The sequence below is a fragment of the Crocodylus siamensis genome, chromosome 2 (genome assembly GCF_052110815.1).
Source record: "Crocodylus siamensis isolate JL-2025a chromosome 2, ASM5211081v1, whole genome shotgun sequence".
Taxonomy (NCBI): Eukaryota; Metazoa; Chordata; order Crocodylia; family Crocodylidae; genus Crocodylus; species Crocodylus siamensis.
Window position 1 is genome coordinate 7369901 of NC_143396.1, and position 12253 is coordinate 7382153.

Consider the following 12253-nt stretch of genomic DNA (forward strand, 5'->3'; position numbering starts at 1 on the left):
AAATTAAGGAAAATAGCAGTTCAGTCTATGCTATTTTCTAACATCTCAAGTATCTGGGGCAAAACATTTAATCTGGCTTTTGCAAAATTTTCTTGTAAGAAACTGTCTGTGGACATAACAGCATGTTTGCCATCTAGTCAGTGGGTGAGAGGAGGCTGCTTTTGTGGCATGCCAGGCAGTGAACATGTAATTTTTATACTCCTTGGTAGTGATACAAAAGAGGCTGTCATGTTTAACAGAATTACCATATTGTGGCCAAAATATATGCATGTAAAAAAGCATGGGAAAAGCTACATAACTTCTGCAGTGAATATTTCCAGAAATGGAAAATAAGGGTGTGCTGTGACCCTGGTCTGTTAGAACAGGTAATTGCTTAATATTAAAGCTAAAATAATATTCTTTAATATTACAGTTAATTAAAAAAAAAGTACTGTTGTGAGCACTGAGGTTGTATGCGTAGTTGGGATTATGTTAGGTTCCTTTTTCAGCCTTATCTTTTTATCGGTCTTGCTGTTGGATACATAGGCGTCACAAGTTAAGAAGCCAAGCCTGTTGGCTATTTTTACAAGAAGCCTGCGGAGTTGATTTGTACTGGGGTGCGTACCTGAATACAGAACAGCTGCATATGGCCTCTCCTTAAAACCATTCTCTCCATCAATCATGGTCTTGAGGGGAGATTGAATCCTTTATAACTTAAATTGGATCCAGCTACTGATCAAATCTCTCTGCAAAGAGGAGGGAGACCTAGGGGCAGAGTTCCATGTCTATGAGAAGAAAGTTTCACTGTTAAATAAACCTGTCTTATTGGTTAATTTTGAAATTAAAGACAACTCTTCATTAAATAAAGATTTGCATTTAGATTGGCAAAATTTTGCCCTACCAAATAAGTGTCTTAGGTTGGTCTTTGCCAGACGGAAGGGAAGGCTATCACTTTCTATAGACTAACTGTGGGGTGCTCAATCCCTGCCCTGTAGGCAAGATCCAGCCCATGGAGCCATGTTATCCAGCTTGCAGGGGTCTCCAAAGGTCTGGAAATTTGGCAGTGTGGAGCAGTGGCAGTGTTAACATCTACTTCTCTGATGTCAAATTGTCAGACCCATGGGGAGCCCCTGGACTAGGTAACATGGCCCTGCACACCAGATTCAGCTAGCAGGTTTGGGCACCACTGGACTAACTTGTTCAGAGAGGCATGAACTTTTGTAGGCTACTGCCTACTTCAGTATTGGCAGAGGTGTTGTGAAGTGTTAATAGGTTTTCTTCTTATTGTCACACTTCTTAGAAGAAGAAATGCTTCACTTCACATAGCAAAGATCACTTGAATTGGGCGGTATCTGGGGCAGTGATTCTCGACCAGGGTGCTTTGAGATCCTTTCAAGGATGCTGTAGGGTGCCACATAATGTTGGCACTGTTAAGTGTGCAAACATGCTGCATGAGATGCACCCAGAAAGTTCAAAGAGGAATTGCTGGGTCAAAAACACTCTTATCTGTTGTGGTTTTTCTGAATTTTTCGCGACAAAAGAATCGCTCTATAATTTTTTCCGTAGTCCAAACAAAAAAAAAAAAGGGGAAACTAAGGGGATTTTTAGATGCATTTCCGGTGCAGCACCAGGCACCTTAATTAGTGAGCTGTGCTAATGAAAAACGCCTGTGTGTCACATGTATCAGTGTCGCTGTGCATCCCCACACTGGAAAAAAAAGGTGTCAGCGTGCTTTGAAGTAAACCTTATCAGACGTGTTTTATTTCAAAGTGCACCGTCACCATTTTACCAGTGCAGATGCACACGACACACGAGGCTGCTGGGGCATGTCAGTTTCCAGGCTCCAGCCGCCTCGATTAATCGACTGGTCTGATGCTCTGTATTTCCAGCGTGTTGGAGCCCGGTGCATGTGTGTAGGAACCCTAAGAGCTGGCATTTTTTGATGGGTGTACTGAATCTATCCAGGGGTGCTTCAAGACTCTCTCAGTCTTTCTTCAGTCTAGAAAGATTGAGAACTGCTGATCTAAGCGGTCAAGTTCTCAAAATAGCATAAATTGAGGTCAGAGAAAATTTAGGTTGGAGTTGAGGAAGAACTTTTCTGACTGTGAGGGTGGTTAAGCACTGGAACAGGCTGTCCAGAGAGGTTCTGGACTATCCATCCTTGAACTTTTCAAGAGCAGGTTGGACAGACACTGGGCTGGGTTGGTTCATTCAGGGATGTTCAGCCCTTTGCTCCAGGTAGAAACTACATAACTTCCCAATATCCCTCTTAACATGTTTCCTATGATCCTATAAATACCTTTTTTCAGAGAACTTAACTTAATGGTCCAAGCATTTTTTTTTTAAAGTTTAAATAACCTTCTGTTTCTGGAAACATGTTCTATGTAGCCAAATGGGAGCATGATCGGGGGTGTGGGGGGGGCGGGGAATATTTTTTTAAAATAGAAAAATTGTCTCTGAAGGCAAATTTTGGTTTACTCGAGCCAAGTCCATGCTTATATATGTTTTTATGCGTGTATGTGTGCGAACATGCAAAAAAAAAAATTCTTTATTGCTCAGTGGGCCGTTTCAAATTTTCCCTTTTTGTTTTTTCCCCACAACAATTTGCATTAAGGTAGTTAAAGCTGGAAAAATTAATAATGCTTTTATGTAAGCAGAGCTTTTATGAAGTCCCAGGTTAAATTGGGTATTGATCTCACAATATATTAAATTAGCTGGTTTACTGAATTACCTCATTTCTAAAGAATCGGATGTCATCTTAGTGCCTTGTTTCATGTAGATTCACGCATCTCTGAGAATATGCAGTTTTTGGAAGAGAGAGTGTATATTATTCTCTTCCTCAGAGTGTTTAAAGGCAGTGGTGCTCAACCTTCCTACCCTGAGGGCCAGATGAATGGTGTGCAGTCAGCAGGTGGGGTCGGTCTGTGGGTGTGATCCTGCGTGCTGGTCCAGCCCCATGCGCTGGATCTGGCCGTGGAGTGGCTCTGTGCACCAGTGCTATCTGGCATGCGGGGCCACGTCACGTGGCCTGTAGGGCTCCCTATAGGATGTTTCTGGAGGCTGCAGCAATTAACGCTGCCACCACCCCTCCACTTCCAGATTTTTTAGACCCTTGGGGAGCACTGTGCTGAGATTGAGCGTCACTGTTTTAAGGGTTTTTTTCCTGTGACAAAACACTAAATCTGATCATATTGTTATAGGAAATATTTAATGATGTAAATGAGTAATATTTAAATGATGGTTAAAATCAGGGGTAGGCAGTTGTTTGGCCTGGAGGGTCACTTAATGAGTTTGGTGAATTATTGAAGGCTAGCATGGGGGGACAGGGAGATGTCAATTGAAACTATCTGGCCCACCGACCACTTCTGACAAGGGAGGGCTGCACCACACGCTGATCTGCTCTGCTGTGGCTGGGGCTGAACCGTGCAGCGTGTGCGCTCCACCCCGATCTCTACTATCTGTTCCCCCCACCCGCCCAACTTTCTATTGACGTTGCACGGTCCTGACACTGGCCGCTGGCAGCCAAACCTGCACGGGGTGGGGAGCAGCGCAGCGCACCAAGTAGCTGTCCCACCTGCACACCGCGACGAGCCCCTGCTGCTGCACCGCACCACACCAGGGAAGTTGGGGGTGGCTGGCATGGGCCCTGGTTGCACCACAGTGTCAGCAGCACGTTGCAGCACTTGGGTGGGTGGGATTGCTACTAAGTGCACTGCATTATGCCCCGTCCTGTGCAGGCCTGGGTGCCCACGGCTGCAATGTCAGGACTGGGCAGCTACAGGACCAACAGGAAGCTGAGCGGCCGGGAGGAAGAGGAGTCTGCGTGGCCTGGCCAAGCCCCAGCTGCGGCAGAGTGGAGTGGCACAATGCAAGATGCAGCCTTCCCTCCCCAGGCTCCTAGTGGAGGCTGGCGGGCCAAGTAAGGTCAGTTGGCGAGTCAGGTACAGCCCGCAGGCCATATTTTGCCCACCCCTGGGCAAGATCATCTTGTTTGTATCCTCAATTTCAGTTGTTTTACACATACCTGAAATGTGTATATAATAAACGCACCATATTTATGAGCCCAGAACTGTACATGATTAATGTGAAACGTTGTCTTTCTCTTTCAGTGGTCTTATTGTTCCTGAGAAGGATGGCAATGAAACCGTCCCAGAAGTTGTAGCCACTTCTGGCTACGTCTTGCTGCACTTCTTTAGTGATGCTGCCTATAATTTGACAGGTTTTAATATCACATACAAGTAAGTACTGCATCTTCCAGAGTCCTTTTAGGAAATTCAAATGCTGCGTATGGAGAGAGAGACCAGCTTCAGTTTCTTGGTGGATGCAGCAGCCTTTGTAACATGTAACATTTTAATAAGGAATTTGATTTAGATTTTATTACATCATTACCTCTGCGTTGCAATTTAGAGAGAGCAAATATTCTGATGTGAACTTTTCTTTAAAGAGCTTTTTAGTATTTTTAGGTTAAAAAATAGCTTACTTAGATAAAATGGGAGACCAAGACACAAACTAACACTCACAATTTGTGTAATTTGTCTTTGTTCTGTGGCTGGCATTAATTTCAGAGGCTCATTGTAAGCCTGGGTAAATGCAGCATGAGTATACAGTGACTTTTCTGAACAAATGTTAAATTTGTTTGATCATAACCAGTCAACCAAAATTGATCCCATACATGTCTAATAGGATAAGTATATATGCTCTTGCCTTTTCTCCTTCCCACACTACTACATAAGAACAAGCTTTTTCTTTCCATTATGAGGACTAAGCATATCATAGCGATGCCCCTGAAATGTTCCTTATTTCACAGCTGTTTTATTTTTTCAGGCCTTCTAATTTTCAGTTTGATAGTAGATTACCAAGCCCAGCTGTTCCTCTAGATTAGAAGCACTTCACCTTTTGTGCATAACTTTAACCAAGTTTTAGCTATTGGTTCTGTCTAGGCGTTTGCTACTTTGTCTTTTATACGCGATGCTGGATGTTTTGAAAAAGAAAACAGCTGGAGACTCTTCCCTAACGAGTAAACTATTTGCAGAATGTTACTTTTAAAGTCTTGAGTAAAAGACCTCAAGATATACCGAGCAGCGCAGGTGTGCATTGGCTTTGCAGTTAATTGAATTTCTTGCCTTTGTAAACATAGGCGTCTCAGAATTTTATTGCAGATAAGATAGAGATTTTAAAAGCTTATTTCCTCCTTTAGAGGCAGGAATTTTTAATTCTTGGTGACCTTTAACATTGGTTTACTGAAGAAATTCAGTTGTGAGTAACTGTTTGTGTAATCCATGGGAAAAGACTCTCTCCTGTGTAATCTTGTAAGTGGATACACATGTTAAATGCCTTTTGCTGCCTAGTTGGCTTCTGTGCAGTCTGCCTACATTAGGCTGGGCTTCTTTGAAAAGAGAAAAATATAATTCCAAAGGAAATGCTACTAATTCAAAAAGTTGTAGCTGGCACCAGTCTATCTCTCTTCATCCACTCATGATTTTTGCTGGATTTCCTCGCACATTTTTTTTTGCTGCCAGACACTTCCTCCCTTGGCTATGATTTTTTGTGTTAAGTGTCTAAAACTCACTTCCTAATTTGTATTTGGGCACCTAACCATGTGGCCTGACACCTGAGGGGGTCTTGAGAATCCTGCAGCTCCCATTGACTCGAGTGGCTCTGGCATCGTCAAAAATCAAGCCCGAATTTATTTAGCAGCCTGACTCTCAAACATCTAGTTTTGAAAATGTCGGTTGCTCTCTTACCAGAAGCCATGACACCATCTCCTGGCAGCTGCCAGTATTGCACTTCAACAGTGCCATGACGAATTTGGGACTCGCATACCTGTCCTTCAAAGAAAATAGCCAGGAAGTTGGTGTATTACATTGTAATTTTCAGTTTCCTCTAAGCCGACACGCTCTTCCATTTCAAGAGGTCAGCACTGAAGTTTGTTTGGAGTTTTCTGCAACTCTGAGTTTTGGATGATGGTCTCTCCCCTACCTTGTCCTTAGCACTGCGATTCTCAACCAGGGTGCCGGGGTGTCCTGAGGTCTTGCTAGATCCTTTGAAGGGTGCCCCAAGGTGTGAGGAGATAAGTAGATAAGCACAGGCTTAGGCTTGTCCTTGCCTGAAAGAGTCCCCACTGCCCAGCCCCTCTGCAAGGAGGTAAGTGCAGTCATATATACATTAATTTTTGGAATTGGGTGCCAAATTCACAGGTGTTATGGAGTGTGTATTTCTTTTTTTTGCACATATCTAGTCGGTCTAATAAAAGATATCACCTCTGCCACGAGTTTTGATTCCTTTTGCCTCTAGACCAATACAGCCTGGATACCTGGATCTTTTTATTTTCCCAAACTAGCTTGGATTGTAGAGAGCTCTGGGCATTGCTACTGGAGGCTGAATTCAAAGTGGAGCCCATGTTTGCTCTGATAGGACTGTAATGAAGAGTGAACCTCTTTGATTTGATTCAGTCTTGGTGCTTTTGTTTTCATCTCTGGTAGGACAACAGCGGTATTATATGGTGATTCAAATAGCTGAGCACAATGTCAAGTATCCATGATTTGATAAAGAGTGAGGCTTCTGAATTTGAATGTATGACAGAGAGGTGGCTTTGTGCCATAGGACCATTTCTGCCACTGTTCATTCCAATTCAGTGCCGTGTACACCGTGATTCAGAGAGGCACGTGGCTGGGATTTTAGTTTGCATTTGATAAGGTGTTCATTTGGAAAGTGAGTTTGTGGCTAGTTCTTGTGCATAAATCATACAGATGCCACAAAGCGTTTGCGGTAGCAGACGAAATTTTTAACTGTGGTGGAGGTTTAGAGGAACTCATTTTCATTTTAACCAGGGGGGAATTTGATTTAAATCAAATTGATTTAAGTCATGTTTTAAATCATTGGTCAGGGAGCTACCTCGATTTAATCCGTGTTTTCTACAAAAAGTGCGTTTGTGTTTGATATCCTTTATTCATTTAAGTTCTTGAAACTTTGCACATTTGGAGAGAGGTGAGGGCTTGACTCTGCGCACACAAACTTGCAGACAGACAAGAGGGCTGATGGGTAGGTAATCAGTAGAGCTGTGTGAAATTTCGGCAGCCGTTTTGTTTTGGAGGGGTTTCAGTGCTCGAAACACCGAATCTGAAACCAAACGGAAGGCTCCAAAACATTTCCAAAATGAAATGAAATCATTCGAAACGTTTCAAAATATTTCGAAGGTGGGCTTGCCGGGAAACAAACTCGGAAGTGGCAAGGGGGAAGGACTGCTTTGATATTGACATCTGTAGCTGGCCAGTGACAGTGATCTGTCCGAGGTCCTTTTCAATCCCAGTGCTCTGGAGGAGCGACAGCAACCTGCTGTCATCCCACGTGCAGAACTGGGGGCCTGTGCCCCCCGGGAAGAGTCTGGCACAGCCTTGCAGCCCTCCTGTTAAAGGGCTGGGCAGGGGATGGGGCTGGGCACGGCAGCCCTGGGGCTTCTCCCACAGCTCCCCCTAGCCAGGGAGAGGCAGGCACAGCTGGAGGAGCTGCAGGAGAACCTGCAACCACCCAGCTGTGCCTGGCTGTCCCCAGCCAATCTGAATCAGTGCCAAAACAGTGTTGAACCTCTGAAAATGCTTCAGCTGAATCTAAATGGAACGGTGATCTGAAACATTGAAACAAATCACTGTCCCTCCAAAACAGCCGAATCCAAAATGGAAACAAAACATAGCCGTTTCGCGCAGCCCTAGTAATCAGGTCTGTTATCACTCATCTCCATATATTGTACTGCTGTTTCATAGTTAGTAGGGTCGGAAGGGACCTGAGCGGATCATCAAGTCTGACCCCCTGCCGAGGGCAGGAAAGGATGCTGGGGTCAAACGACCCTGGCGAGGTGATTGCCTGGCCTCCTTTTGAAGACCCCCAGGGTAGGAGCCAGCACCACTTCTCTTGGAAGTTGGTTCCAGATCCTAGCTGCCCTGACAGTGAAGTAGAGCCTCCTGATGTCTAGTCTGAATCTCCCCCCTGCCAGCTTGTGACCGTTATTCCTTGTTACTCCTGGTAGTGCTCGGGGGGAACAGGGACTTCCTCAATGCCTGCTGGTCCCCCTTGGCCAGTTTGTAGATGGCCACCAGATTCCCCCTCAGCCTTCTCGTGTGGAGGCTGAACAGGTTCAGGTCCTGGCGCCTCGTAGGGCCTGCCCTGCTGCCCCCCGATCATGTGAGTGGCCTCCTCTGGACCCTCTCAGTGTTGTCCCCATCCCTCCTGCAGTGCGGTGCCCAGAGCTGGACACAGTACTCTAGCTGTGGCCTGGCCAGTGTCGCGTAGTGGGGGAGGATCACCTCCCTGGACCTGCTCGAGATGCATCTGTGGATGGATGGCAAGGTGCGGTTGGCCTTCCTGATTGCCTCCTCACACTGCCTGCCCATGTTCATTTTGGCATCAATAATGACTCAGAAATCCTTTTCTGCCTCTGTACTGATGAGAAGGGAGTCCCCCAGCCTGTAGGTATGGTGCTGGTTCTTCCTCCCCAGGTGCAGCACCTTGCACGTGTCAGTGTTGAATCCCATCCTGTTCCCATCCGCCCACCCCTGTAACCTGTCTAGGTCTGATTGCAGCCTATTCCTCCCTTCTAGCGTGCCCACATCCCCTCATATCTTAGTGTCGTCAGCAAATTTGAACAGGGTGCTTTTTACACCCCTGTCCAAGTCACTGATGAAGATGTTGAACAGTGCCGGCCTGAGGACCGAGCCCTGGGGGACCCCACTGCCCACATCCCTCCAGGTCGAATAAGACCTATCTAGCACCACTCTCTGGGTGCAGCCCTCCAGCTAGTTGGTGACCTATCTGATTGTGCAGGTGTCGACACCACAATCCCCTAGTTTTTTAATGAGAACAAGGTAAGAGACGGTGTCGAAGGCCTTCCAAAAGTCCAGAAATACTACATCCACCACAACACCTGCATCCAAGGATTTGGTGACCTGGTCGTAGAAGGCCACCAGGTTGTTCTGACAGGACCTGCCTCGAATGAGCCTGTGTTGGTTGCCCCTAAGTATGATCCCCCCTGCAGGTTCCTCACGGATGTGCCCCTGGATAATTTTCTCAAAGAGCTTCCCTAGGACCAAGGTAAGACTAACAGGACTATAGTTTCCTGGATCTTCCTTCCTCCCGTTTTTGAAAATGGGAACCACATTGGCCCTTTTCCAGTCCTCCTGCATATCACCACAGCACCTCGAGTGCTCGTTAAGCCGTGCCAGAGGTCCTGCAATGACCTCTGCTAATTCCCTCAGTACTCTGGGGTGGAGATTTGTCAGGACCTGCTGATTTTGAGCATGTCTAGACCCACCAGAAGTTCCTTGACTAGGTCCTCCCTGATCCTGGGCCTGGCAGTGCCTTCCCTGGGTCCATCAGGCCTTGGTCCCTGCTCAAAACAATGGAGGCAAAGAAATTCTTAAGGAGGTTAGCTTTGTCATCTGGTGTGATCACCACATTTCCTAGTGTATCCTGCAGAGGCCCCACATTACACGGTACCTTCTTCTTACCCACTATGTATTTAAAAAAGGACTTCTTGTTATCTTTGATCTGGGTTGCTAGTCCCAATTCCATCTCCGCCTTAGCCTTCCTAACAGCCCCCCTACAATCTCAGGAAATGGAGGTATAGTCCTCCTTGGCGATGACCCCTCCCTTCCATTGGATGTACGCCTCCTTCTTAGCTTTGAGACGTTCCTGGATGCTTTTGGTGAGCCATGGGGGCTTTTGTGCCCTCTTGCCCCCTTTGATCCGTGTTGGGATTACCTCCCTTTGGGCTTGGAGGATCGTCTCCTTAAGGAGCGACCACTCTCCTTGGACACCCAATTCCCCTACTGTCCGGGACTTCAGTCGCTCCCCTATTAGTTTCCTTACCTCATTGAAATCTGCCCTCCTGAAGTCCAGGGCTGCTGCCTTGCTGCTGGCCTTTGCCACCTTGCGCTGGATGGTGAATCCCAGCAGGCAATGATCACTGTTGCCCAGGTGGTTGAGCACCCGCAGCCCCCTCACCAGGTTGTTGCCTGCGGCCAGCACCAGGTCCAACAAGGCGTCTCTGTGCACCTCCTGGGTTAGATGGAGGTCGTGTATCTTGGCCTAGAACCTACGTGAGCGGTCAGACCTGGCTGACTGCTCTTCCTGGCAGATGTCCGGGTAGTTTAGGTCACCCATGATGACCACGTCCCTTGACTTGACTGCCTCCGTGAGCTGACATGAGAATTCCCAGTTCAGATCTTCTCCCTGGTTGGGTGGTCTGTAGCAGACCCCCACCATTGAATCCCTTTCCACCCAACCCCCTTGTATTTGGACCCAGAGCACTTCAGTCTGTCCCTCCAGTGCTCTTGGTTGAGGATGTGCATTTCTGCTTGACACAGAGCACCACATCCCCACCTTTCCTCCCTGTCCTATCCCTCCTCTACAGCCTATACCTCTTGATGTTTACCGCCCAGTCGTGCATTGGGTCCCACCATGTTTCAGTGAGCCCCGCAATATCCACTGGTAACAAGGACGTTATCTCTGGAGACACAAATCCACAGCTTGAGAACTGAAACTAAGCAACACAGAGATGTGTAATGGGACCTTCTAGACCAGGGGTGGGCAAAAAGTGGTCCGCAGGCCAGATGCGGCCTGCCAAACCGTTGTCTGGCCCACGGGGCCCCTAAAAAAATTTAGAAAATCAGTATTTATCTGTCCCTGGCTGCCGATCATTCGGCCCTTGATGGCTTGCCAAAACTCAGTTAAGCAGCCTTCTGCCCAAAATAATTGCCCACCCCTGGTCTAGACTGAGCACCGAGTCCAATTGGGTAGAGTGGTTTTCTTTAATCTTTACTAGTCTGTAGAGGAGCCTCTGGGAACCTCATCAGATTGGGCCTCTAATATAGTCCATGGCCTGTTGTGACCTAGTTATAAAACTTTTCTAAAAAACATTACATGAATATATTGTCTCATATAGTATATAATTAGAAGTTACAATCTCTATTCCGTGATGATCTCTCTGAGCTTTAAAATATCTTATAAAACTGTCTTTATATAGGTTTATTCTTTGTTTTAAAAAAAAGCTTCTTAAAAAATCAAAACATACAATTCAATCAAATTATTTAAATAAAAAATCCAATTTTTAATTAAAAAATCATTGATTGTTATCCATCCTGATTTTAATAACCAAAATACATTTGGTTTTTAAAAACATTGCTGTAGATGTAACTAGTTAAGCAAGTCAGATTTGTAAATTGTGAACAAGCAAAATGTTCAAGTATTGTGCAGTAATACTCCTAAAGAATCAGCGCCCCCCCCAACACGTGTGCACACGCACGCATGCAGTCCTCCCCCCACCCCCCATCATGTAGGTTGGGAATGAAGGTGCAGATCAGTTAGAAGCGCTGTAGGAAAGGCAATTGCTTAACAGATGTTACTTAGAATAACAAACATGAATGGATCCATAACTTTAGATCCTAGGCTCTTAACAGAGTTTCATAACATGGTGAACAGTCAGTTAAGCTGCTGTATTAATTTTGTTTCCCAGCTCCCTTACTGTTGTCCAATAAAAGGCAGTATCTGGTAGTTAGTCAAATCGCTGACTGTGATTCTTCCCCCCGTGTTTGCAGTTTCAATGCGTGCCCCAACGACTGTTCTGGCCGAGGAGAGTGCAGGCTCAGCAACGGCAGCAATGCTGTTGAATGTGAGTGTTCAGAGCATTGGAAAGGAGAGGCTTGTGATATTCCCTACTGCCTGGAAGAATGCGGATATCCTGAGAGAGGTCACTGCAACTTGAATGGGACCAGAACGTGTTCATGTTATTCAGGCTGGCAAGGTAAGTGTCCTGATAAAGATGGAGAAGCTTTTGTTACAGGGATGCCTTTCTCCATTTGAGTTCTGTGGTTAAATGGAAGCACCTGCTAGTAAGCTGAAAATTGCATTACATGGCAGACATTTGCCTGTTACAGATGTTTTCCTTCTTCTGTATTCCCAGATAGACTTTTCTTGATTTCATAGATTTCATATACATTTGGGCTGGAAGGGACCCTAGAGGATCGAGTCCCAGGGGCAGGAAGTCAGCAGGGATCATAGGATCCCAGCAAGATAAGCATCCGAATGTGCCTTGAAGGGGTTCAAAGTGTGTGCTTGAACAGTCTCTGGTGGCAGCCTGTTCCAAACCTCGGGAGCTCGGACAGTAAAGAAGTTCTGCCTTATGTCCGGGCTGAATCGGTCATGGCGGAGTTTGTGACTGTTTGATCTTGTCATCCCTTGGGGCGCTCTAGTGAACAGACATTCCCCCAGATCCTGATGAGCA

General features: G+C 46.1%; 1 protein-coding gene across 1 annotated transcript in view; it reads left to right on the top strand.

The window, feature by feature from the left end:
* Nucleotides 1-12253, top strand: part of ATRN (attractin) — a 251188-nt gene that overhangs the window by 73334 nt on the left and 165601 nt on the right. The window contains exons 4-5 of the mRNA XM_090035106.1: nucleotides 4089-4217; nucleotides 11568-11773. Coding sequence (XP_089891232.1) covers nucleotides 4089-4217; nucleotides 11568-11773 — 335 coding nt within the window. The remainder of the gene's footprint in view (nucleotides 1-4088; nucleotides 4218-11567; nucleotides 11774-12253) is intronic.